The sequence below is a fragment of the Carya illinoinensis genome, chromosome 1 (assembly GCF_018687715.1).
Source record: "Carya illinoinensis cultivar Pawnee chromosome 1, C.illinoinensisPawnee_v1, whole genome shotgun sequence".
Classification (NCBI taxonomy): domain Eukaryota; kingdom Viridiplantae; phylum Streptophyta; class Magnoliopsida; order Fagales; family Juglandaceae; genus Carya; species Carya illinoinensis.
The window spans coordinates 27,154,455-27,182,332 of NC_056752.1; the positions used below are offsets into that span (position 1 = coordinate 27,154,455).

The 27,878-nt window shown below is 35.6% G+C and overlaps 2 protein-coding genes across 3 annotated transcripts; both read left to right on the forward strand.

Moving 5' to 3' along the window:
• Positions 1-530: 530 nt before the first annotated feature.
• Positions 531-12,698, forward strand: LOC122314413. The gene is made up of 7 exons (XM_043130004.1): positions 531-1,476; positions 5,249-5,304; positions 5,643-5,752; positions 5,861-6,020; positions 10,831-10,923; positions 11,741-11,872; positions 12,454-12,698. Exons 1-7 carry the CDS (start codon positions 723-725, stop codon positions 12,517-12,519), a joined length of 1,371 nt encoding a protein of 456 aa, XP_042985938.1. The 5' UTR covers positions 531-722; the 3' UTR covers positions 12,520-12,698.
• A 5,130-nt stretch (positions 12,699-17,828) lies between these two features.
• On the forward strand, positions 17,829-27,860 carry LOC122314422 (vesicle transport protein GOT1-like). 2 transcript variants are annotated; one of them, XM_043130018.1, is made up of 7 exons: positions 17,829-17,981; positions 18,356-18,416; positions 25,480-25,571; positions 25,710-25,790; positions 25,975-26,072; positions 26,155-26,236; positions 27,639-27,860. In XM_043130018.1, the coding sequence occupies exons 2-7, from the start codon at positions 18,386-18,388 to the stop codon at positions 27,675-27,677; spliced, it is 423 nt and encodes a 140-aa protein (XP_042985952.1). In that variant the 5' UTR covers positions 17,829-17,981; positions 18,356-18,385; the 3' UTR covers positions 27,678-27,860. The 2 variants fall into 2 exon arrangements, with proteins under 2 accessions (XP_042985952.1, XP_042985961.1); XM_043130027.1 differs by lacking the exon at positions 17,829-17,981 and adding an exon at positions 18,004-18,215.
• Positions 27,861-27,878: the final 18 nt, after the last annotated feature.

Sequence of the window (27,878 nt, forward strand, 5' to 3'; positions counted from 1 at the left end):
GTAATTTTAGGTCCATTATTTTTGCTTTGCCATTTTTGGAACAATGCTTGTGTTCTTTTCAAAGGTATAGTTTGCAAAGGAACTATGTAAAAACCTAAATCCTAAATTAAAGAGTATTGTTATTAGCTTATTCAAAATTTACTGTTCAAATAGCTTTGTTGACATGGCACATGACTTGTTAAAAAACAAAAAAAAAACCTAAATCCTATAATTCAGAGAGTACAACTATCGAGTTATTTGAAATTTACTATGCAGATGATTTTCTTTTACTACAATATAGTATCACGTAATTTATTATAAAAAAATATAAAAAATATATTCAAACAAAAAAATGAAAAAATATAAAACGATGAATACTGAAATTTTAGATTCTCTACTTTTTTATGTATTTATGTTTTTACTTTTTTTAATAAATTATATGACATTATTTATAAAATAAAATAATTAAAAAAAAAAAAAAAAGAGTAAATAAACCTAAAACATTGCTTTTGTAGTGAGTCAAGTTTTGTCTTGTTCGCTTTCTGCCTTCTGGTCAATGCCTTGTGAGTTGTGGCAGTTATCGTTGCAGCTATTGAAATTGAGTTGTGGGGCAGAGACAGTGTGAAGCCGTAGAACCAACCAAACCACTCTCCAGGCAACAACAACAGCAGCAAACTCCTACAACTCGTCACTGATCCTCTCCCCGCAATCCCCGAAAGCCAACCCATACGCAATCTCTCTATATGAACTCTGCAAACACTCTAATCCACCCTCCTCATTCTCTCTCTGGATTCTCTCTCCTACGCCACAAATGCCGTCTCGTACCTCTCCACCTCTCCTGCTCCTTCTCATCTCCTCGACGCCGTCGTACCAACCGCCGAAAGAATCCCAGGCTCTTCTCTGACCCCTCCACGGCCGACCCCTCCCCTGACCCTACGCTCCAAACCGTCATCGACCTCAACCTCCTTACCTCACATACCTCGTCTTTGCTCCAAACCTCGCAGTCCCATCTCCACGAATTCCTTTCCTCTGCCAGAGACGCTTACGAAGACCTACAAACTCTCATCACCCTCGACTATGACCGTCGGCTTGTCGTCTCGTGCCGCCGTTCTACGGTTCAGTTTGTGGGCGGTTTAGTGATTTGCGGCTTTGTTTTGGTTTTTTCTTTTTCGGTTTTGTATAAACTGGGCTTGGGCTTTCTTCGGCGCCGGTCCGGGTTCGGGAACGGACCGGTTGTGGTGCGCAGGGACCGGAGCCTTGGGGGAAGAGAAGTCGTTGTTGGAAAGAGGGTCAGCGGGGAGAGCAATCGTAGGGTTTCCGGCAATCCTCTATCGCCGGCTTTGCGCGCCAACTTGGGAGTATCGGAAAGAGTTCCGAATAATCGGGTACGGGCACTGGAGAAGAAGTTACCGAAATGGTGGCCGGTTTCGGTGTCGCCCCCGGGTTTTGTGATGAATAAGCAGGAGTATCAGAGGGAAGCGGACAGGTTGGTTCGAGGTCAGTGTTCTTATTTTTACAAAACTTTGTTGGAATTTTGGTGATTTTCCTGGTTGTCGAATTGCTGATTTATTGCTGGCCTGAGTTTTAGATTTACTGCTAATTGCTGAATTTGCGGCTAAAAATGACGACCCTACACTTCAAGCTCTCATCAGGCAGTTAGAAGGAGGACAAAGTGTTAAAACCGTTATGGATTGAAATATGACATTTACTTAAGACAGGGATAATCTTTTGTAGGTAATTAATATGGCTCTAAGGAGAAAATAATTGAGAATGTTCGTAGTAGCCATTGGAGGGCCCTTGGTTTTTACTGTAGAGTGACAAATCATGTTAGCAGGTCATGTTTGTATCATGTCAAGTCATATATATTATACTATATGGTTTAACCCAAACACAACCCGTTAAACCTAACAGGCTAGATTTTCAAATCCTAATACGACCTATTAAAATAATGGATTGACACGACACAACTCATTTTGGCCTGTTATTAATTAATTAAAAATAGGTCGACACGACACGAGCCGTTTCAACCCGTTTATGTAAAGGGATTGAATTGACCCAAATAATTCATTTGACCTGATTAATATAATTTCCTATAAAGTTAAAATCATAATATCTCCCAAAAATATAAATCTAACTATATTAGTCCAAAATTACAATCCAAACAATAAAGACACCAAAATTAAAATCCCAACAATACCAAATATGAGCATTACTTCATAAGCCAAAAAACCAAATAATAAAAACATAAACATATTGTAATAATATTAATGTTACAATCCCAATAATGATAAACACAAGTCTAAACAATTTCAGAACTTGAAGGAGGAAGTGAAGCGTCCTCCTTGCTCTTGTTGATATCCGGCTCCATAACATCTTCAGTTAGCTTGTCCAATTTCATTTCTTGTGTTTCTATTAAAAAAAAAATGGTATCAGTAAAGTTTAATGTCAAATAAAATTATTCTATTGAAAGCATTACATTCAATTATTTAATAAACTAAAATTAATGTTACCTTGCTTGCCATATAACCAATCTCTTCTGCAAACTAATATGCTTTAACAATATTTGGTGCACTCCTAAACTAATCAATGATATGCCCACCAACACTAAAAGTAGATTCAGATGCAACGGTAGAAATAGGAATACTCAAAATGACACAAGCCATATAAGCAAGATCAGGATAACAATATTCATTTTCTTTCCGAAAGGAAAGAATATCAAGGTTTGCATTTCTATCTGCCCTAGGTTCATCCAAATAAAGCTCCAATTGACTTATTTGTATGTGAGCAGCAAGATCATAGTTTAAAATGAATCAAATTCCTACATACAAAATAATAATAATAATAATAATAATAATAATAATAATAATAATAATAATAATAATAATAATAAAAGAAAACAAAATTTTCAAGCCAACATGATATAAAACAACAATCTAATATAAATCGTTAAACAAAAAATATTATTTGAATTGACCTTCATTACTTGTCTGGTCCCTCTACTAAAAAGATGTGGATTGAATTTCCACTCTACTGACATTTCTTTCAAAAGTTGTGGTAGAACTTGAGGGAGCACCAGAACTATATTTCGTGAAAAGATATGTCAATTTCGTACGAACATTCAAATACTCTAGGGATCCGTTTCCATAAAGCAGATAATAAGAAAATTTAACAAATTAAAGCTTGTATTGAGGATCCATTATAATTGCTATGGCCAACATCACATTGGACTGACCAATATTTCTCAAACTTAGCAAGCATTTGATAAGACATTTTCCTCATGTAGTCATCTTCATGCTTGCACTGTTCCTTTAATGTCAAATAAATCATAAAAACTGCTGGGAGGTACAAATTGGTTGAAGGGTATTTGGTTCTAGAAAAGTCACAAGTGGCATCATAAGAAACAACCAAGAAAGTGTTAATCTTCTCCACTTGATCCCACTAGGATGTGGATAGACAATACTTAAAATTTGAATCAGTCAACTCCAAATGGCAAAAAGCACGACGATGGAAAAGAGCACTCTCAAGCATAAAAAAAAGTAGAATTCCATCTATTAGGGACATCCTGTCTCAGCCCTTTCTTACTCTTCAAAGACATTTAATTGGTTGATTCTAAAACTTTTTTGTTTCCTTGTTTGTGATCATTTAACATACTTATACTCTCTCATAAACTTTTTGGATGGCATAATCAATCTGTTTTAACCCATCTTGTACTACCAAATTAAGGATATGAGGGCAACAACGAAGATGAAAGAACTCACCATCACACTTAATTTAAACTATTTCACTACTATTCACAGACCATTTCACTAGTATTTATAGAATTCTGAGGTACTCTTAAGTGTCCAAACGAGCCCTTAATCCTCTTTGATTGTGCTCTCTTGGGGAAATGCTTGTGGTGTTATGCCTATAAAGATAGAGCCTTTGGAGGCAGCTAGCAGACACGAAGTATGGAATCTTGGGCAGTGGTTGCTGTCCCCTCTATTTAAACTGGTTTTCTTGTTTGGTCTCTAGGAAAACATAAGGAGAATTTTTCCACTTTGCTAGATTTGTTGCGAGTGGTGGGTCCAAGATCTGCTTTTGGTACAATGTCTGGCAAGGTGACCAATCTTTGTAAAATGCCTTACTGAAGTTATTCAGAATAGGTCATTTTAGGTGTGCCTATTTGGCAGGTACTACGAATTTGCATGATTCTATACAGTGGTGTGTCAATTTTGCCAGGGAGGCCCACAAGTTGGAGGTGGATCTCTTCACATTCTTTTGACCAAATGTATTCAAGTCGGGTGGGACATAATGGTGAAGATAAAATGTTTTGTGACCCATTGAGGAAAGAAGTGTTCAAAAAAAAAAAAAGGAGTTAGCACTCACTTTCTTGGAAACTTATGAAGGAAGTGAGTGCATTTCTTCATTTGGAGCGGCCTTAGGGAAGAGTTTTAACCTAAATAATGTGAGGAAATGAGGTATTATAGGGACTAATTGGTGTTTCATGCCTAAGAAGAATAATAAAAAGGTGGATCACCTTATATACTTGAATATTTTTTTGGCTATTTGAGATGGGGCAGTTTGGTAGTCATTTGTGCACACTTTTGTGGAGGATGACCCCATTCTGCTTATTGTGATGTATTTGGAGAGAGAAATGAGCACAGTGTTGAATATTGTGAAATGACGGTGTTGGAGCTCAAGTCATGTTTCTTTAATACCCCTTTTCATTGGACAGTGTTCCACACTACTGGAGCTTTTTCTGTTTCTACTCTTCAAGAGTTTTTTGCACTTTTTCGTTTTCTTAGTTAGGAGGATCTCTTGTATACTTCTTGGATAGGGTAAAACCTTTCTTGATCTTAATAAAATTTTATCTTACTTGTCATTTTGCACTTATAAAAAAAATATTTTATTTATGCATGTTGCATGAGTCATCAACCTTGTCTTATTATTTATTTATTTTTTATAAGTAGTCATCAACCTTATGTTATGGAATCTTAATTTTACTACATGAGGTGTTGATTGGCTGGGAGATGTGATTTTGTGAAGTTTGTCTATTAGTTGTGTAATAGTAGGTGCATCATAGTTATTGTGTCTGTGTCATTTGTGTTTGCATCAATAAAATAGTCTTTTGAATTTCTCTGTCCATTAGTATGGTAAATTTTTTCTTAACTTCATCTTATCGCTGGACTAAGTGTTTTTTGTTGGTAAACATTATGCATTTCTCAAGTTTTCATGATATTATGGTCATGCTTTACTTCTTCAAATCACAATTCCTCCACTTAATTTCCAGTGATCATGGACAATAGAATGGGCGGGAAGGACATAATGGAGGATGATATTGTTCAAGTCAGTACTTCTTTTACATTTTTCTTTGATTGCCAATACGTATACATAGTTTCACTTGGTATGATGGTTGAAAAGTTCTTTAAAACCATCCAACTTTTATCCTTTTTAAAAAAATGAATGCATATTCTCTGCCTAGAAAATGGTTGATATTTTTCTTTTTCCTGTCTATGTTTCTTTTGAACTCATTTTACAAAATTCAAAAGCAGTCTATAATTGAATTCGCATCTGTACTGGGATAACTTTTTTGGCAGTAATTGTAATGTTTAAAAACAATATTTTGTTTCATGAACTGATTTTCCACAATGCATTGTACTCTTCTTTTCCTCTATGGTGAGCAGTTACGTCAAATATGCAGGACATCTGGAGTACGGGTCTCCTTTGACACAACAAATACACGCGATTCCTTTTATCGTGCTTCCGTTGACTTTGTATTAAATTCTTGCAGCAGGTGTGTTGTCAGGCCTGTATCAATCAAATACTGTATCTAGCTGTGACCTCCACCTTTTTGCTGCACATATTTTCTCATTGTGGTGTAACTTATTTAGGAATATCGCAGGGTACCAAGTCACTCCACCTCTGTTCAGATTTATGATGAAGATGCCCCGCAATTTGTTGCTGGTCTGGCTGAAAACATTGGGCTTGAAAGCATCCGTGCTGCAAGAATCGTTTCGGCAGCTGTTGCTGCACGTACACGTTCGCGATTTTTACAGGCTTGGGTAATTTTTCTGAATTCATTCTTATGATGTGATAATGATGTTCTGTGGTAATTGAATGAACAAAAGTTTTGCCTCTTGTCAGTATAGGCTTTCTTATAGGAATGAATTATATCAGTATAACCTGGAGATCTTTTAACATTTCAGAATGTCACTGGTATTTCAACATTATCTTGAACAAAGTGCGGATATGTTGGAATGTGAAAGACACTAGTATTTTTTATTTCAGGGAAATTTTTAGATTTCATTGTATTTTGGAACACACTGTTAGGATTTCAGGAATAGCAGGATTTTTTTTATCTTTTTCTTGAGGGGCAGGAATTACCAAGTTTTGTCCAGAATGAACTTTTCCGTTTGCTTTTGGGATCTCTGCTCTGAGAGGCTCAGCTAAAACACTTTGTTTGTCATCTCTCTCTCTCTCTCTCCCTCCCTAGTGAATGTAACATGCTCCCTTTTTTTTTGGATGATATTGTGCTAATTAATGAGATGAGAGCAATTCATAACTCTAACTTGGAAATTTAAAGGAATTATTTATAATCTATGGATTTGAGACAAAATAGATCTAAACTTGAGCATATTGAGTGGAAATTTATCATAAGTGGCAAAAGAGATGGAGAAATCATAAAATGTGAGGTTCAAAAGCTGCAACCGAGCAAAAGCTGTGTTGGGATTAAAGTTGAGCCTTTCCAAGTCCAAAACAATTTCAGTAGGGAATCTCAAAAACTTAAGGAGCTTGGCTAATTCGCCGGGATGCAAGGTGTCTTCTCTGCCCATGTACCTTGGCCTCCCTCTGGGAGCAACATTCAAGGCAAAGGCCATATGGAATGAAGTGATTGAGAGGATTGAGCGAAGGTTGGCAAGTTGGAAAAGGTTGTACTTATCGAAAGGTGGTCAGATCACCTTAATCAAGAGTACACTCTCAAGTTTGCCTACTTATTTTCTCTCTTTGTTCCCTATTGCAGCTGGGGTGATCTAGATGAAGAATTTAAATTTCACCTAGTCAATTGAGATAAGGTATGCTCCACAATATTATCCGAAATCTAAAGATGTTCAATCGAGCTCTCCTCGGAAAATGGCTATGACGTTACCATCAGGAGGGGGAGGCATTATGGAAGGTGGTGATAGACTCCAAATATGGTGGTACTTGGGGGGCTGGGGCTCTTTGGAGGCACAAGGTGCTTATGTTGTGGGTTTGTGGAAAAGAATTAGAAAGGGTTGGGTGATTTTCTGAACTCAACACATTAAATTTGTTTGGGGGGATGGATCTAGGATCAGTATTTGGCATGATATTTGGTGTGGCGATAGGGTGCAAACGCTTTCCTTATTTATAAAGGATTGTGTGCAGAGAGGAGGCATTGGTGGCAGAGTTATTGGAGACCTTGGGAGGTTCTATTCGATGGAACGTCCAATTCCTCAAGGCGGCCCATGATTGGGAAGTTGAGGGCTCTTTTACCCTAACAGAATAAGGGTTCAACAGGTAGATAAGATGTCATAAGGGATGGAAGAGTAAGGTACCTGAAGAGGCTGCTTTCTTCGTATGGACAGTGGCCTTAGGGAAGATCTTGAACACGGAGAATCTACAAAAACGTCGTATTATTGTGATTGACTGGTGCTGTAGGGGTAGGAAAAGTGGGGAGACTGTGGATCACTTGCTAAGCATTGTGGGTTGCCAGGGTCCTGTGGGATGATTTTTTTGGCAGAATTGGGATAGCTTGGGTTATGCCAGGGAGGGTGGTTGATCTTCTAGCCAGCTGTAGAAATACTCATGGTACCCCACAAATTGCAGCAATATGGAAGATAGTTCCCATTTGCCTTTTTTGGTGCATTTGGAGGGAAAGGAATGATCGGTACTTTGAAGACAAGGAATGCTTGTTAGAGGAACTCAGAAGATTCTGTTTCAACACAATTCTTTTCTAGGCAATAGCTTTAGATTTTAATGGGCTTAATGTTCATGATATCCTGTATCTATATCTTCTTCCTAGATAGGTGTTTTCTCCTGTGTTACACCCTGTGTACTTGGACCTATTAATAAAATTTTACTTATCAAAAAAAAAAAAAAAAGAAGAAGCTGCCACAGAGCAATCATTTGGATATCTGATGTTGATAATTGATAAAGATGGGAAGAATAAGCAGGATACGATTCAGAATAAGAGCAGGGTGGATGAAGTGGAGAAGTGTGTCAGGAGTATTCATGCCGTGCACCTGGGATGTGTTTGGCTATCAGAAAGGGACATGTTTTTTAAAGTGAGTGTATTTGAAATGAGAATTCCAAAGTTGGTGCAAGATAAAATAATAATAAAGTCATCTATCCAAAAGTAAAAGGTGAGGGTGGTCATGTGCAACAGAGATCAATTAGCACGCTTATCATAAATGATGATTTAATTCGAGTGGCGAATGAAGGAGATAGAGGGAGGTCTAAAGATAGCACAGGTAGAAGTGGTAATAAAAGGATATTTGTAATAGGGAAGCTATAAAGAGTATGGTTTTAGATCACATAGCATGGCACAAAAAAAAAATCATGTGCCCATTGGTGACTACTTGAAAAAGATCCATACTGTAGACCCAATTTAATTTGGATTAATAGTTTATTTGAGTTTAATTTGGATTAATACTGTAGACCCTCCTTGCAGTAATTTCAACAAAGATAAGGACTTGCTAAACTTGAAGGGAATGTGATGATTTACTTTGCCCCTATTTTATTTAGATTTATTTTTGTACGATTTGAATGGGTGTTTTTGATTGGTAAATAAGTTTTACTGAATCAAGTAAATAGGCATATCCCAAGTACTCATGAAGCATAAAAATGAGAACACCTAGTTACAAGTTAGGAGCTAGAAAATTGTACAAGAAAGTCATGAAAGCTAGCTCCATTGAATACACTAGCAGAATCCCAAAGAAATAAGGTGTGGAAAAAGAAACTTCCAAGCTCATCCAGAGAACACTCTCTATCTTCAAAGCTCCAGCCATTCCTTTCAAGCTAAAAACAACACATGAGAGAGATAAAGGAATTCATTCTCCATACATCAGCAATGTGGGGATTGCCCTGAAGGCCTTTCCTACAAGCAAACAGGTCCACCACCCTCCTAGGCTTCGCCCATACAAGTCCAGTTCTGCTAGAGATCTCAACTCATAACACCTTGCCACCTCATAGTGAAGTAATAGATGCTCCACAGATTTGTTTAACACCTTGTCCACTTTTCTTGCACATGTAGCACCAATCCATCACAATAAGTCCTCACTTTCTCCAGTTGGCCATAGTTAATATGCAATGGCATTTTTTAATCTTCCATAGAGCAGTGATATATTGTATCTTAAGTTTGGGTACCAAAGAACTTAGGTTTGACAAATCATGGGACTGGATTACTGTGATTTGAATTTTCTTTATTTGTAATATCAGTTTAATCTGACCTATTAAAAAATATATATCAGTATAAAATGTAATCAGAATGTTGCTAAGAATTGTTCAGTTCAACAACCTAAATGTCAGCCCTTTTATTAATTTTACAAGTATTTGTGGTAGCTTTACTAAAATGTCTACTTTATATTTATATATATATATATATATATATATATTAAATCAATATTTGGCTAGAAAAAAATAATGGTAAACCGCACTAGCCTACCTCAAGTTTTGGAGAAATATTAGGGATTACCTTCTGTTTTGAAAAACACCATCGTACTCCTGAGGCTGCAATTGTTATGTTGCCATTCTTGGTTTAGCAATCATTATTTGTGCTTATTAGGATGATATTCAATAGGCGTGGCATTATGTGACACAACCTGTGAATCCAATACAAATATAATATAAAATTGGTGGGTTTGGGTTTGATATAAATGGGTTCGGTTCAAAATGGGTTGACTTGTTAAGACACAATTAATAAACAGGCTAACCCGCTTAACCCGTTTAAGTTTTATTTCAAAATTACAATTTTACCCTCTTAACCCTAAAAACTAAAAAACCCTAACTTATTACTCATCTCTCATTCTCTTATGCCGCCCCCACTCTCCAATATGCTTATGTTTTGATTGTTGGAATTGTAATTTTGAACTTATGCTCATATTTGTTCTTATTGGGTTTGTAATATAGTTTTTATTATAGGTTAAAATCTAAGAAATATTGATATTTTTGTTAGTAGGTATCTTATTGTTTTTTTTTAGATATTGTGGTTACTAATAAATATAGATGTTAACTTTTATGTGAAATTATGTTAATTAGGTCAAATGGGTATGCGGGTCAATTCAACCCATTTATATAAAACAGATTGAAACAGGTTATGTCGTGTTGACCCATATCTAATTAATTTTTAAACGGGTCGTGTTGTGTCACCAGTTATTTAAATGAGAAATGATATTTGTAGTCGTGGAGTGCGTAAGCGCCACGCAATCCTTTTAAAAATAAGTGAGTAAATACGGGATGCACTAGCATTACTCTATTTAAATAGTTTGTGTTAGGGTTTAAAGGTTTGACCCATTTTGCTTAATGAGTTGTGTTCGGGATGTCCCATATAGTCGAATGTCTATAACTTGGCACGACATGAACACGACCTGCAAACATGAATAATCAACCCTAATATTCAACTAAAAAAAAAAAAAAAGAATATTGTGTCACAGTTTGTCGTGGCACGAGTGGTAGTCAATATATATTATGGATCACAGCTGAGTGTTGTTTATGGAAATAGGTAGTCGGTCCCCTTACATTTCCCTTAACCTCAAGAGTCAAGACAGATTGGTCTAATTTGTCCTAAAGAAACAATTTTAGTTCATTTATTAATTGGCTAAATTTTGGTTTTATCTGTTATCCATTTGACTGCAGGCTTGGCAAATTCAAGGTAAGCATGCTGAAGAAAAACTAGAACTGTCAAAGATATGCCTTATCCTGCGGATATTTCCTCCTGAGGAGTACTCTGTATGTGATATAGTTTTCCAATATCTACTGTACGATTTTAGATATTTTCCTATCTAATTGTTCCTTTTTAAATGTTTTTTCTATGGAATTTACTTTTGATGACGGTAGTAAAAGGCATTCTTTGCCTTTTAGTTGTACACAATTGCCAGTGTTCAGACCATTGGCAATTAGGACCACATAATCTTAATTTCGTCTCAGTTCCCAGTTATATATACCTCATCTTCATTTTACCTATCTCTGTTTATCTGGTCTCAGTGCCTGAAGGCCTCTTAGCAATTCTACTGCAGGTCTTCCAAGTCAAAACAAGAGCATATGAACCACTGAAAAATAAAAGAATAAGAGCATATGAACAAGTCTTCTGTTCTGGCACCTGTTTCAGTATATTGTACCTACTTCCTCCTAACAGTTAGGTAGCTTAGAATAATTCTAAGCAAGCCCATTCACGAACTTGCCTAGTGGTGGAAGCTATAATAGCAACTTTGACCTGTTAGTTGCTAATTGGTCAAACCTGAGGTTATTATGGCATAGAAGCTTTACAGCTTCAGGGGTGGAGAAATCCTGGTCAAATGGACAGCTTGTTCGATGGACTACATAATTCTGGTCGCACTGTTAGAAAATTAAATACTGAGCATGTTAAATGGTTGGGTGCTTCATCACTATGGCTTATTGCTGAACATTAAAAAGGATGATAAGGATGCTATAATAAATAGTTTTCTTACCTGTGGAAATTAGGTTCTTGATGCCCTGTGAATGCAGTAGTTTTGTGATGGTTTACCTCTAGGTTTCTTTGTTATTCCTGATGGATGTGTTTCTGCAGCCTGAGATGGAGATGGTTGCTCGAGGCCTGGAGAAACACTTGAAAGTAGAACAGAGGGAATATCTGTTGAATATGCTCATCACTGTTTGCGGTGAAGAGAGTCGTAGAAGTGCAACTGAAGCTCTGGGTTTGGTCCGTCCTTATATTTCTCTCTTGCGGCCATATAGTGAATGCTAAATTTCGTGAACATCTGTTGATGTTTAACTGCTGTTATTATTATAACGGATTATATTGAACAATGACATCATAACTCTTGCAGTAAATAACCCTCTGGCTTTATGTCTGCCACGCTTTAGGGCAACGAGCTTTGTTTAGGGAATTAGGGGTACCATGACTGACAAATAATGTCTCCTGTACCATCTTTCATTGTTTTCACTGAGTTAAAATTTTTCCACTACTCTTGCAAGTAGTGGATTAAGCATTATTCCTTGTAAGGTTGCAACATTACCATTCTTGGGGTCAAACCAGTGTTTCAAAATTAGTAACAGGCACGCATGTTCTTATGTTTGTCATTGAATATGAAATACTCCTTACCTTGGGACAAGATAATATGGTAGTGAAAAGTAAACAAACAACCTTGAACCAAATGATTTGGAGATGCCTATTGTTAGGTAACTACACGATATGGAACTGATTAATCCCCGAATGCAGCTTATTTTTATGGCGTTAATTTAGTCACGAGATTCTCTAATCTTTTCACCTTTACCATGTAGATGCCCTCTCCCGAAGGTATTGGCGATCAGCATGAGAGCAATTACACTGGAAAAGTAACTTTGTAGCAACACATTGATTTGTAAAGAATCATATATCCTTCTAGATGAGTTCTTACAGCGGTATATTGTATATCTGGACAGTTAATCTCTCATCTCTCTTATTATTATTATTATTATTATTATTATTGGGAAATAACTTCACTCATTTGCTTTTAATTTTAGGAGGATTTATTTTTTGTGATTTATTTATTTATTTGTTTTTTGGGTGGGGTGCTGGGTTTATAAGTACCCTGTTACTTTAGCTTGTCAGGGTATTGGCAAACATCACGACATTCTCTAACCACACAGTGCACACAATCTCTTTTATGATTCCTGTTGCAAGCTTGTGTAAAATGAAAGGCGGTTAAACAAAGTTTGAAATAAACTCAAATAAAAAAACTAGATATTTAAATATTTTTTTATGAAGTAGTACTATCACCTTGTTGTAAAATAGTTGTCCATGTGATTGTTCTTCTACAAGTGCAGCATGGATCTCTAGCGCACATCATTTCATGTCTCACAGAAGATTATGAATAATGCTTTGTTACACTTTATGCATGAGGAAGAATTCAAATGATAGAATACATTTTCCTTTTCTTTGATGGTTTCTGAACTGTACGTTTAACCATCTCTTGATAATGTCCTCTACTTGTTTATCATTCCTTCTTCCCCAACCCAACACTTTCATATTAACTGTGTTACCCTCAATTGCAATATCATATTAAAATAGTTACGGGTGTAAAAAAAGGGGGGGTAAATCGGACTAGACAGGACAAAACCTATGAGATCGATTTGGTCTCGAGTTTGGTTTGGTCTAGTGTCGATTTTATTTTTCTTAAAACTAATCAAAATCGATCTAGTTTTGATTTTTCTTTTTTTTAGAACCAGACCAATTTATATATATTTTAATTTTTTCTATTGTATATAATTTTTATATATAATATATAATTATATTTAAAATGTTTTGTATTATATAATAAATTACTAATTAATATATTATTAAATTTTAAAATCATATATCATTTTATTTATTCTATTAATAGTTATACTAATATTATATAGTGCATATTAATAGTTATATTAATACTATATAACTATATATTATAATATAATATATCACTATAGTCTATAATACAATTATAATATATATTATAATAAACTACAATATATTATCACTATAGTATTATATATTATAATATATCAGAGTACATTAAAACTAAAAAATCGGATCGAACTTGATTGAAAACCGGTAAAACTGAAGTACCGGTTTAGGAAGGTAACGGGTATATAATTGGTTTTAGAAAATGCAAAATCGATGCGTACCAGTTTGGTCTTAAATTTTGTTTAAAACTGGACCAGACCGAACCGGTTACGCCCTTAAAAATAGTTATCATTCCTTCTTGCAATATTGGATCTCTTCCAATTGCGAAGATAACACTTGCCACCAAATACATTTGTTTAGCTTGTTAATATAATGCTCCTCTAAGTACCGTATTAGGGTGATCACCAAGATAGTAGTTTAGTTGGTATGAATTGGTATTTCATGGCTTTGAGGTTAAGAGTTTGAGTCTTAACATAAGTTGAAATCACTTGTGGTAGTAAAACTTGATCTTTGGGCCATGAGATGGGGACTAGTTGGATACTTTAGAGATATTGTGGTGATTGGCTTGCTCTTGGGGCAATAGATATGGCTCAAACTGGACATTCCATAACGAGGAAAAGCTTCTATGGTCTCGTTTAGGAAAGGTTGCTACATTGGTCACCCCTGCTACCTCTTTTATTGAGGGAAAAAAAAAAGTTCCACATTGGGGTGTGAAAGGTAAGATATAGGTGAACAAGTGTGCTTGAGGCATATGAGTGTTGATTCCTACATAGGTTTCTTTGGTAGGAGAAATTAAACTTTATAATGATTTCAAAGTTGTTGATTATAACTTTGACCAATTATTTTGGATTATAAACTCATGTGACTTGATTCATTCTTAACTTTTTACAGATAGTATTAGAGCCTGTTCTGAGGTAGAAATCTAGGATCTTGAGTTGTGTGACTTATAACGATATAGCTTGATGAAGATGTTAAAGACTCGAGTGAGGTAGATTGTAATGCATCACAAAGTTCTACGTTGGTTTAGGGAAGTGTGACAATGGTGAAGGTACATTAAGTGACAAGTCCTACATTAATTCCAATTGAGCTTTATAATAATTTTAATGAGTTCTAAGTTTGATCTTAACTCGTCATTTTGGAGCATAAGCCCCCCATATGTGCTTGCACTTTTCTAGAGTTGTTACAATTAATAATGTTGTCAAGATGAATCTTTAATTGTTTAATGGAGTTAGGATGGAGTTGTAATGAACCCTACCAATGCAATATGGTCTTCCAAAGTAGAGAGTATTGTAACTTGTCAATTAAAAAGACCTTAATTCTTTTTATAAATGAACTTAGTTTTCTTATGTCCTTTGTCAATAAATTTTGGTCGAATGCTCAAGTATTGTAAGGGCTTGAATTGTAATGAATAAGATATGTAGGACTGTTCACCCAAATCGGGTCGACCCAAAAATGCATCTTCCGACATGACTCGAAGTAAACAGATTTTGTTTAATTGCTTAACCGAACACTTGTTACCTGATCCGAAACCAAAAGTCGGAAGGAGCGGGTATTCCGACCTGAGTCATTTTAAAGTCGAGCCTTTTCGAGCTGATTTTTCTTCTGCAAGTGAAACAACCACGAACCAGAATTAGATTTGTTGACATCACCAAGGACAACCCAGAACCAGAATAGAAATTGCTTGCTCCTTCCAAGCACAAACCAGCGCAAAGCCTAGTATTTCAAAGACCCCCTTCCCCTGTAGCTGAAAGGGCATTCCTCTTATACCAGAAAAAGGAAAAAAAAAAAAAAGAAAAAAAAAAGAAAAAGAAAGAAGAACAGAAAAGGTTCTTGATCAGAGAATGCCCCAGATTTGAAATGGGAAAGAAGAAGAAGAAGAATGATTGCACAAAAAATGGGTTGGCTCAAATGGATTCTTAGATTTCCTCTCCTGAGGCTTCAGACCAACCATCTTTCCTTGCATGCCATGACCCCTCAACTGAAAAGGAAAGAAACCCATTTCAAAGAACAAACAAATTCTCCTCCCTTGCTACAAAAATACAAAGAGGCGAGAGAGAGAGAGAGAGAGAGAGAGAGAGAGAGAGAGAGAGAGAGAGAGAGAGAGTATGTGTCAAGTGAATGAATTTGGGATATAATTTCGGTTATACATGCAAGTATCAGTCATGAGAGAGTATGTGTAAAATGAATTTGGGATATAACTTCGGTTATACATACAAGTATCGGTTAATGACCGACTTGACTGATTAATTTAGGAAAATGGGTCATACTTTTGAAAACCGAAAATCAGCAAAATGGCCCGGGTATTTTGGGTCGGGTCAGGTCATGTCGAAACTTAAATCTGGGTCGGTTACACGTTTTTTTTTTTTTCATGCCTAAAGATATGGATGGTGCTACCGTCACCGACAAGGCCATTTGACCTTTTTTTAATATATTTTTTTAATCCTTAATAATTTTTTTTAAATACAATATCATTACAAATTATTTTCTTAATCATTAAAAAAAAAAAATCAAGAAAATGTCTCGAGCATTTTCCTTAAATACAAAACCCACTTTTAAACTTATTGAATAGTCCAATTAAGAGCCCATTGTCAATGTAAAGCCCATAACAAGGGAAGAAAGTTAGACCAAATATAAGTAGACATAAAATTTCTAAAGGTTGACAAGGAAGTGACATAAAGGGAATGATAATATCTAAAAAAATAAGTAGTTCTCGTTTGTTTTTATAATATTTTTCAATTAATCTCACCTTATTATTATAATTTTTTTAAATTTTATATAAAAAAATTTAACTTTTTCAAATCTCAAAATAAAAATAATATTAAAAAAATATTCTAATAATATTTTATTTAATTTTTAACTTTAATCTCTACTAATCTCTTTGTGTGCTGCTAAGAAGTTTGATAGAACTATTGAATTAGCTTAAACATGTGCAATATTGAGAGCAATGGGAATCTGCAGTGAGTTGCACATTTAGAAAGCTCAGTTTGAAGGGGATGCTCTCAAAGTTATGAACGAAATCTTCAAGAAGGAAGCAACAAGTTCATGGTTGGGATAGCAAGTAGAAGAAATCAAGTTCATACTTCATCAAAGGCTTGATTGGGAAGTCAATTTTGTTTATAAAGAAGGCAATAGTGTAGCACATGACTTGGCAAGAAGGGCATTGCACATGGCTGGTGATGTGATCTAGATGGAAGAGAGACTTGATGAACTTATGTCTTTGATAGATAAGTAAATTTTTTTTTTCTCAAAAATTGATTGGGTGTAAACCTTAGTACTAAACCACATAAAAATTGTATCTCCATTTGTATTTCTAATTTTTCGCAATTATTTACCGTTCACTTTAGGAGTGAAAACTACAATGAATAATTCAACCATTCTATTGAAATTCGACCTTGATGAAGAATACATCAACATTCAATGCTAATTGAGTGTACTATTTTTTTGCTGGCCAGTATTCTTAAGGTAGGTTTAGATAGTGAGTTGAAATAAGATAAGTTGATATGAAAGTTAAATAAAATATTATTAAAATATTATTTATTAATATTATTATTTTGAGATTTAAAAAAATTTAATTATTTATTATATTTTGTATGAGAATATAAAAAAATTGTAATAATTAAATAAAATAAAATAAGATAAAATATTTTTGATATCCAAACTTAGTTTTTATTTAGTTTGGTACTCTTAACTGAAAGGAGCTTTTGCTAGTTGAAGATGATGAGGTAGTTGAGCAGTCTAACGACTCTAACCAAGTTGCAAGCGCGACAACAATCCAATCCTAGAGAACGTCCTAAATGTTAGTCATCAAGCCGTCGTATCAACACCTTAACAAAACTCAATACAAAATCTATATCAATTTTGTTAAAGAGAAATTCTATTTACAGTTCTTACTTAGAGATTATATGTGCAGATTTTTTATTAAATAAAAGTAAATATTATTTTATGAAGGATATTTTTATAATTTTAAAAAATTTTAAAGATAAAATTACCTAAATCTATATTATAGTTCTTATTTAAAGACTATATATAACATTGCTATTTTGTTAAAAGGAAGTTTAGAAGATGTAAACCGTACATGCCCAAATACCTTTAAATTTCTTTACCAATAGTTCGTTTAGTATATATATTATTAATATCAATGTACATAAAAAAAAATATATAAAAATAATTGTATATTAAATTTTTATAATAATAGTAATAAAGTCAAAGAAATTTATAATAACAGAAATAATGATATTTTTTTTAACAAGACGGACCGCATCATTTCCTTCGCTTTGAAGCAGAAAAATACTGATAATAATACTATGCGTATTTGTGTCAATCTCACGCGCCCCCCCTCCGTCGCACAACGGTTCCTGCTCTGACGTTCTTTCAGACAGGCGGACAGGTTCTCTTTCTTTTCCCCTTCGCTCTCTCTGCAATTTCTTTGATCTTTCCTAGTAGGTTCCCGAGAAACACGAACGGAAGCAAGGGCAAACCTAGGGGCTAAGTTTCCACTTTCTATCTCCCTAATTTTTTCTCCGCAACCAACGAAGTTTTGGACTTCAATAAATCTTTGTTTCTAGTTCCTCCTAAGATCTTCGCCGTCAATTCGCGTTCGCTTTTCTTAAGATACACCGAGGTGGTACTATTACATCCTGATCTTTTATGAACTCGAAGTTCTCAAATCCAAACCTCATTCAAATTTTTATTTTATTTTAATTGTCTATTGCAATTCGGCCTTTTCTTTCTCGAGTCTAAGTTTTCTCGTTTGTGGCGCAGTGAAGGCGAGGCACTTCTGAATCACTGAAAATGGTTTCGTTCGAGATGAATGACCGAAAGAGTGAGTGCATATTGATATTTTTGTTTCTTCTTTAGTACTTATTGGCTACAGTATTGCTATTTTTGTTGCTTTTGATTTCCTTTTGGTAAAGTATGCTCGTTTTGAAGGAAATCGAAATTGCAGATTTTATTTTATTTACTCTGATTAATATTGAAATGATACATACTGCCCCCCCCCCCCCCCCCCCCCAACAGCACTCCCCACCCAGGGGAGTATCAACAAATATTGTATATTAATGTCATATCATTTGAGAACGAGTAGCTCAAAGCAATCATTGCACACATAAATACGACCTCCCCAAGGTTTTACGAGCCCTCGATTGAAAAGGTTTATTAACTATATCTTCCTTCGGTTTGGTTTTCAACATTGATTTGTTGCTAATACGTAAGAGATGTAGGGGATCCAAACTATAACAATGACCCTGAATATGTAATTTGCAAATTAGGTTTATGATTTTTTTCCTGTTTGATAAAGATGTGCATGTTTCAGCATTGATCACAGTGTTACATTCTTTCTAGAGTTTTAAGCAGTAGCTACAGTTTTTCCAACCTTCCACGTGTGCGTTTCTCTGTGTGATTTAAGCAGACGATTAGATAAAACTCATACAGGTTGCCTCACCCTCCTCCACTTGCTTATGGGGGTAGGAGATGCCTTTTGGTCCAGAGACTATTGCAAAAGATGCTTGATCTTTGTTGCAGGTGGCAGGCCTTGTTGCATTTCTTTCATAGAGAAAAATTGTGCAATTACTTAGAGGATTCACGTACTTGTAGGTGTGATTTGGCTGTAAGTATTATAGGATGCCAAGCTGGCTTGAATAAGCGTCTCATTTTTAAGTTCTTAAAGTTATGCCTAGAGGCTCTGATTCAAAAGGAGAATGATGGACTGTGGTAGGGCTCAAGATATATATGGTGGTCAAGTCATCTAACTTATTTGTATTGCTTGATCTGTTTATGTAGTTGGTTATTAACATATGCTGCAATATGTTTAATGTTGTATATGTTGATATTATGTGGGGTATTATTGGAAGTGCTTGGAGGCTAGAAAAATTGCTTAGGTTTTATGTAGTTCTAGCTTATATCATTTTAACATGCATGAATGGCCTTTTGAAAGTTTCATCATATTGAGTTGTGTTTATCCCCTTCACATTGGGGCCATTCAAATGTATAGTTGGGATTTTTGTGGGAATTCACGTGTGTGTCTGTATAAACACGTCCATGGTAGGCCTTTGACCATAGGCCGCTGGAAAGTAAGAATCGAAGGCTGAAGTAGTGAAGAGGGGTGATGAAGAGGGTATGTCTAAAGAAGACAGAGGTAGTATTAAGAGGTGGAGGCCAGGGTTTTAGAGAGGCCACAGCAAGGAAAGGGAACATATGCAAATGAAAGTGGATGTCTGAAGGGATCTACTAGAATAAGAGTCAAAGCAACAATTGAGATTAAGGATGGAGAAGGAGCGGCTGTTTGTGGGATACAACCAACTAAGAATTGGAGCATTCTCTGATTGGGACTGAGTCTCAAACGAAGATGTGGATTTTAATTTGGAATTAGGGCCTATGAAATTTGAATAGTGAAGGAGTACAGTAACATGATTGATTAAATCTTGGTTGTTGAGAAAGCTTTAGGTGCAAGTTGTTGACTTTGTTCTTTCGCTCGATTTTGGTGTTTTATAGTCTAGTGGACATTCTGTTTAGTAAGAATTTTTGTAGTAGGATAATGGCTAGGAGGATTTGAAAGGCTTTGTGGCGTTAAGATTTCCAAGGTTTAGCCAAGGCTTAGTTTAGGACCCACCTTTCGTCGCATTTGGATATGGCAAAAGCCTATAATTAAGTGAATTAGAGTTTTTTTTCTCTACATGCTTGAGTGCTGTGGTCTCGGGGTGAGATGGCGTTCTTGGATCAAGCATTTCTCATCTTCTTCTCATCTTCTCGATTCTCTACATTCGTGAATGGTACACCAAATGCTTTCTTCAAAAGCTCCCAAGGCTTGAGACAAGGTGATCCATTATCTCTCTCTCTCTTTTTTTTTTTTTTTTAATGGAAGCTTTCAACAAAATGATCTTAGGTATTATGGATGGAGGATTCATTTCGAGCTATATTGTGTGTGAAACAAGCAATGGCACACTTGATATATCTCACCTTCTATTTGTAGAAGACAAATTATGTTTTGTGAGGCCAACCAAGATCACATCCGTGCTTTGAAGGCACTTCTTCTATTCTTTGAAGCCATCTCGGGCTTGTAGGTGAATTTAGCATAATCAAAAATGGTTCTGGTGGGTAATGTACCTAACATGGAGAACTTGGCTTTCATACTAGGGTGCCAAGTCTCTTCTTTGGCAATGAAATACCTTGGCCTCCCTTTGGGCGCCTCCTTTAAATCAATGTCTATATGGGATGAAGTAATCAGAAAGAGAGAAAATTGGCTAGTTGGAAGAGAATGTATTTGTCTAAAGGTGGAAGGGTTACGTTGATAAAAAGCATTGTATCCAGTTTGCCTGCCTACTTCTTGTCTTTGTTTCCACTTCCCCCTAAGATAGCTCATTGTTTAGAAAAGTTGTGATGAGGCTTGTTTATGGGGTGATGGATGATAAGTTTAAATACCACTTTGTGAAATGGCCTATGGTATGCACTCCAATTTAGAAGGTGGGTTGGGAGTCTAGGACTTATTGATTTTCAATAGGGCTTTATTAGGGAAATGGTTGTGGAGGTATCAACCATAGAGGGGAGGGAGCTCTGTGGAGGGTAGTCATTGATGCAAAATTTGGGGAGACTTGGGGTGGATGGGTGGAGCACATGCTGTGGGGCTTTGGAAACACATAAGAAGAGGATGGGGAACTCTATAGAGACACTTTTAGTTTGAGGTGGTGGAGGGGACTGAATCAGATTTTGGAATGACATTTAGTGCGGTGATAGGACCCTCAAGGAATACTATCCAGGTATATTTGGAATGGTGTAGTCATAGGATGCTTCCATTGCAGATCTTCTAGAACTATCATTTGGAGTCCCCCAATGGAATGTAACATTTGTTTTGATTGATAAATAAGATTTTATTGATCATACAGATTGGAGATAGCTTGGGTTATGCCCGTCACAATGGTTGAGCTTTTGGCCAGCTGGACAAATCTAGGAGGTGAATATTCCACAAATCAAAGTTGTGTGGAAGATAGGGTTCCCATTTGTATTTTGTGGTGCTTGTGGTAGGAGCATAATGACTGGACGTTTGAAGACAAGGAGCGCTCAGTAGAGAAACTAAGATTTTATTTTAACTAGAATTTTATTTCTATGGTCCTTAGCTGTAGGCTTTAATGGCCTTGATTTTCATGACTTTCTTGTTTCCATTGCTTCTACCTAGATAGGTCTTACTGCTTGTATACCTTCTTGTATACCTGGGCTATGCCTTTAATTATTAATACAATCGTTTACTTGTCAACAAAAAAAAAAAAAAAAAGATTTTATTGATTGTAGGAATAGGCAAAAGTCCAAGTACACGGGTCATATACAAAAATGTCACATTCTTTAGAGCTGCACAAGATTGGGAGATAGATGCATTCATTGAGTTCTACAACCTTGTCTATTCCATAAGGGTGAGGGTGGGAGTGGCAGACGATAGTTTGGAGTCATTCGAAGAAAGGGAAGTTCTCTGTAAGCTTGCTCTGCAAGTCTCACTACGCACAACACAATCCCATTCCCATGGAAGAGTATATGGAAGACCAAGGCACCCGCTAAGGTAGCTTTCTTTAGGACAGCCTCCTTGGGAAGGATGCTCACCGTAGATAATCTAAGGAAATGCTGGATAATCATCACGGATTGGTGTTGCATGTACAAGACAAGTTGGGAGACAATGGATCATTTATTTCTTCTACATTGCGAGGTGGTTATGACCCTCTGGTCCAACTTCTTTGCTAGAGTTGGACTAGCTTGGGGGATGCCGAGAAGGGTAGTTGAGTTCCTTGAGAGTTGGAGAGGATTAAGTGGTAATTTGCAAATTTCAGCAATTTGGAAGATGATCCCCACTTGTCTTTTGCGGTGCCTTTGGAGGGAGGGGAATGCAAGAAGCTTTGAAGATTGTGAGCGGTCAATGGAAGAGCTTAGAACCTTCTTCTTTAGCACTTTATTTATTGGTCAATTGTAATAGATTTCAATGGTTTGAATCTCCATGACTTTCTGGTATTTGTAGACAATCGTAAGCAGGTGTTGCACTTGTATATGTCCTGTGTACTTGGGTTATGCCTACTTCTATCAATAAACTTGCTTAAGATAAAAACAAATAAATTCTTAAAAGTCTTGTGCTAGTAGAACAAAATCTAGCTAGGCCTTTGCCTCGTCTCCCTAAGCCAAGTCTCATCCTCCAACTTCATCATCATATTGATCCTTACCTAGGATGTTTAAAGACATTTAAACAAAATGTGAGCTGAATACACCACATCACATAGTAAACATATATATAACATAGGGTTTTCATTTTTGAAAACAATTTGTAATATACAACTTTATCGTCATACATACATATGTAGAGGCATGCATATGCTCTTAGTTCTACTTTCCTTGTTGGTCGGTACCCATTGTTGACCTCCATTAGTTAGGGTTTGCGATCCTTACATTCGATTCTGCCCTTGGCTTGGGATGGAATCTGTACATGAGGGTGGCATTACTAGGTGCACTATGAGTGTGCCTATCCTGGCATTGCAATCTACCCTTATCTTATGGTACAATCATACTTATCATAACAATGGCCACTACATATCTTACATGTGATACTCTCACTCATGATCATGCTTTCTTGTCATGTTTTGTCCTATCATGCATTACCATATCTTATCATGTCCTTCCTTTCGTTCATGCATGGCGTTGTATAAATATACATAATATCACGTGCAAAAGTATAATAAAATCCCATTGCATACGTTGCTTTCATAATCAATACATGTACATGGAACAAGGGCTACCAAAGAATAGGCCATTCATATGTATTAATAAATCGAAACATATACATATCATATAGCTTAGAAAAAGATGATCACTTTATTTTATGAAAATAATTTTATCTTTGCAAAAGATTGTGATCATGGTTTCTTATATAAAATAGAGATAAGGTTGAGATCATGGTTATTTATCTCGAACTTTATGCAAATAATTATGCTCACGTCAATTGGTACCTAAAAACATATCGTGATGCCAAAATCTACTCAAGTGCACTGCAAGTTTAAAGATTGAGGCTAGGTTTGGATATAAAGATAGTCTTAACTCATCTCATCTCATCACATCATTACAACTTTACCAAATTTCCATATAAAATATAATAAACAATTCAACTTTTTCAAATCCCAAAACAATAATAATATTAAAAAATAATATTCTAACAATATTTTATTTAACTTTCAACTTTCATCTAAAATCATCTCATCTCATCTCATCTCACTATCCAAACCTCACCTGAAGCTTTACTACTTAATGAGGCTACCCATGACATCCAATCCATATTACACCTTTATATAAATTATAACATAATTTCATAATCCCACAGTTGCCATGATTAGTCAACCCATAGTAAATATTGAAATATTCAATCCGGTATTATATCCATCTTCTCATATTTAAACCTAATAACCTGTAATTTGTCTTTAAATAATTCACCTTTTCATAACTTAAACACCATGTTACCTATCAAAAAAAAAAAAAAAACTTAAACACCATGACCCAGTAACACATTAATCAGCTTATAAGGGTTATCCAACTTGTAACACCCATTTCCAAACCATTAACATATCAACCTTAAATATTTTCATGACCATAACCATATTAATCCATAGTCATAAGACACGTGAACCCATGGAATCCACTGTTCAAGAAAACCGTGTAATACGTCTGTCCGTAACCCAATGATATAACATGCAGAAAATTACTCCCTAATAGCATTCAAACTATTTTGGTGAGAGAGACTTCCACATAGAGGGAGAGTTACCTACAGAGAGTTGACTGAGTGCTATAGGGTGAAGTTTCAAGGTGCAGTGGCCTAAGTGAACAAAGGATAGAGGGAAAATAGAGGGTGTCTCCTGTGCAGAGGTGCTTCCATGTGGAGTTGGTTTGTGTGGCTTTCTGGGTTGGTGGTTTTGCTTTACAGCTGAGTTTGTCGGCGGAACTAGAAATGCTTAAGAAAGGCAGCTTATGGCGGATGCAAGAGGCCCTTGTGATTTTTGTAGGAGAAGAAGGATCTGTGAGGAAAAGGAAACTTTGGGGAGAACGGAACTGTAGAGATCAAGTTGGAGAGAGAGAGAGAGTTGTGGACATTCAATTTATCTGGGAGGGGCTCACGGTGTGGAGCTGCTGAGTTGGGAAGGGCCCTTATATGCCCAAAGGGCTATCGGGCTATGTGATTTTAAATGGGCCTGGTCCTTTATCAGGCCAACCTTGTTAAATCTACAAAAAGGCTTATAGAATATGGGCCCCTCATCTCAAATTAATCTTCTGGCTTAAATTCAAAGTTTTAGGGCCTGGGTCTTGAAATCCAAGAGAAGGCTAACTTAACCATTAAGCATCCAAATAAACTTACAAAACTCACGGGCCAGGCCAAATTACTCAAAGAGACCTTGTATAAAGTTCATGGACCTATTATCCATTAAACATGGACCCTCTTATTTAATGAATTTATCCCATGAGCTGGTTTCAAGTCTTCATAAAATTAATCCTCCACAATCCGATGGTTAGATCCTAGACACCCGATAATTAAACCTCAAGCATTGGACTCGGGCTCAAAGGCCATATTAGATTTAATTCTAATTAAAAGGTAACCCTAGTTTTTCCTAAAATAGAAACCTCAAAAGTTTGGGCTGTTACACATCGACTACCTTGAATCAGTCCAGAAAAGTTCTTGCTATTTGCTTTGATTAAATTTTAACTGGTTGATCAACGAAGGTTGCAAGTTTTTTAATAATTTCAATTGTTACAACCATCTCAATCCTTGATTACAGTATGCATGTATATATTCATTGAAAAATCATAATCCCTCGTATTGCATTTTCAATCTATTTAAATATCTGTAACTCTAATACTTATAATTTTGAAATGAGCAGAGATTGGACTAGGATTGACAGGATTTGGCGTATTTTTCTCATTCCTTGGAATTATCTTCTTTTTTGACAAGGGATTACTTGCCATGGGAAATGTAAGTGCCTTATTATTAGTTTTTACTTTCTCAGGCGCCTTTTTCCTCTCTCCTTTTCACTAATTTTTATTTATGTCAATTTTTGTTGTTTAAGGGATAGATGTTTAACACTGCCTTACTTTTTGTGTACTTAATCAGATACTCTTCTTCTCAGGGGTGACTTTGACCATTGGACTGAAGTCTACGATGCAATTTTTCATGAAACGGCAAAACTTCAAGGTTGAATCCTCTCTTTCTGTGCTCCCTCTTGCACCTACACATCCACAAGTAAAACAGACGCACATAACAGTGTTTTACGTGCATTGCTTCCTTTTTTCACTGGTTCTGTTTTTTTTTTTTTTTATTTTATTTATTTATATATATATATTTTAATTATATATATATATATATAAATATTCTGCAGGGAACAATTTCATTTGGTGTTGGCTTCTTCTTAGTTGTCATAGGATGGCCTATTTTGGGCATGATTTTGGAGGCATATGGGTTCATTGTACTCTTTAGGTTTGTAGAATTCTTACTTTCATTATTGTTGCAGTAACTCATCATTATACATTTCAAGAAGTTGATAGAACATATTTTGCAGTGGCTTCTGGCCGACACTAGCAGTTTTCCTGCAAAAGATTCCTGTTCTTGGTTGGTTCATCCAACAGCCATATGTCAGATCGGTATGCTTATTGTGAAACTTCAGATTTATCTTATTACTATTTTGTTTTAAATTATCCCTTATAAAAAATTCTCAAATTATAAACCGTTATGCGGCGTTGGGGTGGGGTAATCTTTTTCAATTCCTGGGAATCCTAAAAGATTACCCTGTTTGGAGGTGTTCACGTGAAGGTAATCCAAATGCCCATGGGAAATTGGATTCCCTCCTAAGCCCCCTTTGATGGGATTCTGGATTCCCTAATAGAGAGGTGGGTATCAATGTATTTTAATTTCAAATGGACAGAAATATCCTTGCCAATTTTTATAATTACATGAATTATATTTATATAAAAATAGAAATATTTTTGTTGTCACCTTTTATCTATGCTATATATTTCAAATAAATATCGGTTTATGCTAGTATTTTTTTTTTTTTTTTAATTTTTTGGTTGGAGTTAACGGCATACAAGAAAAGTTGCTACTTTATGTTGAATTCTGTTTCGATTATTTTTTAATGATATATGTAAGTGAGCAATTATTCCCTAGAAAACATAAACAAACATGTTTTTGTTGGTACTAAATAATAAACAAATACCTATAAAAAAAATAATAAACAAATAAAATATTTCAAACGAGATGTACAGTTTCATATTTTAAAAATGAAAGAAAAACCGTAGTTTGTATAAAGTATTTATTTTCTATAAATTTTATCTAATTTCCCAATATTTTGTACCAACCAGTCATACATTTGAAATGAAAACATAGGGAAAATTTTGGAAAGATAATTAATTCCTATAGGATACTTAGTAATAAACCAAACGTGAGAATATCATATTCATAGGAATTGTATCAGATTCGTATTCAGTTCCAAATGTAGGTTTAGTCATATTCCTTGGAATCTATATATCCAGATCACATTCCTGGGAATATGGATCCCGAAAGAAATGCTAGATTCCCCGAACCACACGTGGTGTTAGAAAATATATACCGGGAGAAATTGTAAAATAAAATGTTTGCCATGCTTTAGTATTCATAGAAGCCCATATGGGGAGGAACGAGTGGTTTGTCTCACAGAAGCCCATTTACACTCGAGAGAGAATGAGTCTTCTGAGTTATGCAGGACTTCATAGATTTACATTTGGACTTGAATTGGGGGTAACTCTAATCATCATGGACTCTTTAAATAGTGGAAAATCATTGGAGAATTGGGGCATCAAACATCCATTCACAAAACAATGCTAATTAAATGAAGCAGATTTGAATACTGCTGTGTTAAAGTGTTTTCACTTCAATTGGTGAAATGCATTACTTTTATATCTGATTCAAATTTGTCCACACTTTTCACTCTTGCCGGTTGAACCATTTTATTTCTATATTCAAGTGTAATTTGGAACTAAGTGTTCGATTGTTTTTTCATGTCTGCAGTTCTTTGATCGGTATCGGGGCAGACGGGTACCTGTATAAGCCAGGAAGCAATATATGAGGGAAATCGCAGACTGGCCCAGTTGTAAGTTCTTGTAGTATACGGTTGGATTGAGACCCGTCAATTTTTTGATTCAGTTGAAATGGTGGTTGTAGAGAATGATTCTCATTTGATGATGAGCTTTGTCTATTTTTTTTTTTTTAAAAGAATACATAATTCGAGCATTTTATCTTTACTATTCC

Excerpts from the sequence above, each read along its gene's own strand:
- LOC122314413 (XM_043130004.1), top strand. The coding sequence starts at position 723 with ATGAACTCTGCAAACACTCTAATCCACCCTCCTCATTCTCTCTCTGGA. Across the intron at positions 1,477-5,248 it reads AGCGGACAGGTTGGTTCGAG|TGATCATGGACAATAGAATG; the intron begins GTCAGTGTTCTT and ends CTTAATTTCCAG. Across the intron at positions 10,924-11,740 it reads TTCCTCCTGAGGAGTACTCT|CCTGAGATGGAGATGGTTGC; the intron begins GTATGTGATATA and ends GTGTTTCTGCAG.
- LOC122314422 (XM_043130018.1), top strand. The coding sequence starts at position 18,386 with ATGGTTTCGTTCGAGATGAATGACCGAAAGA. Across the intron at positions 18,417-25,479 it reads CGAGATGAATGACCGAAAGA|AGATTGGACTAGGATTGACA; the intron begins GTGAGTGCATAT and ends TGAAATGAGCAG. Across the intron at positions 26,073-26,154 it reads GGGTTCATTGTACTCTTTAG|TGGCTTCTGGCCGACACTAG; the intron begins GTTTGTAGAATT and ends CATATTTTGCAG.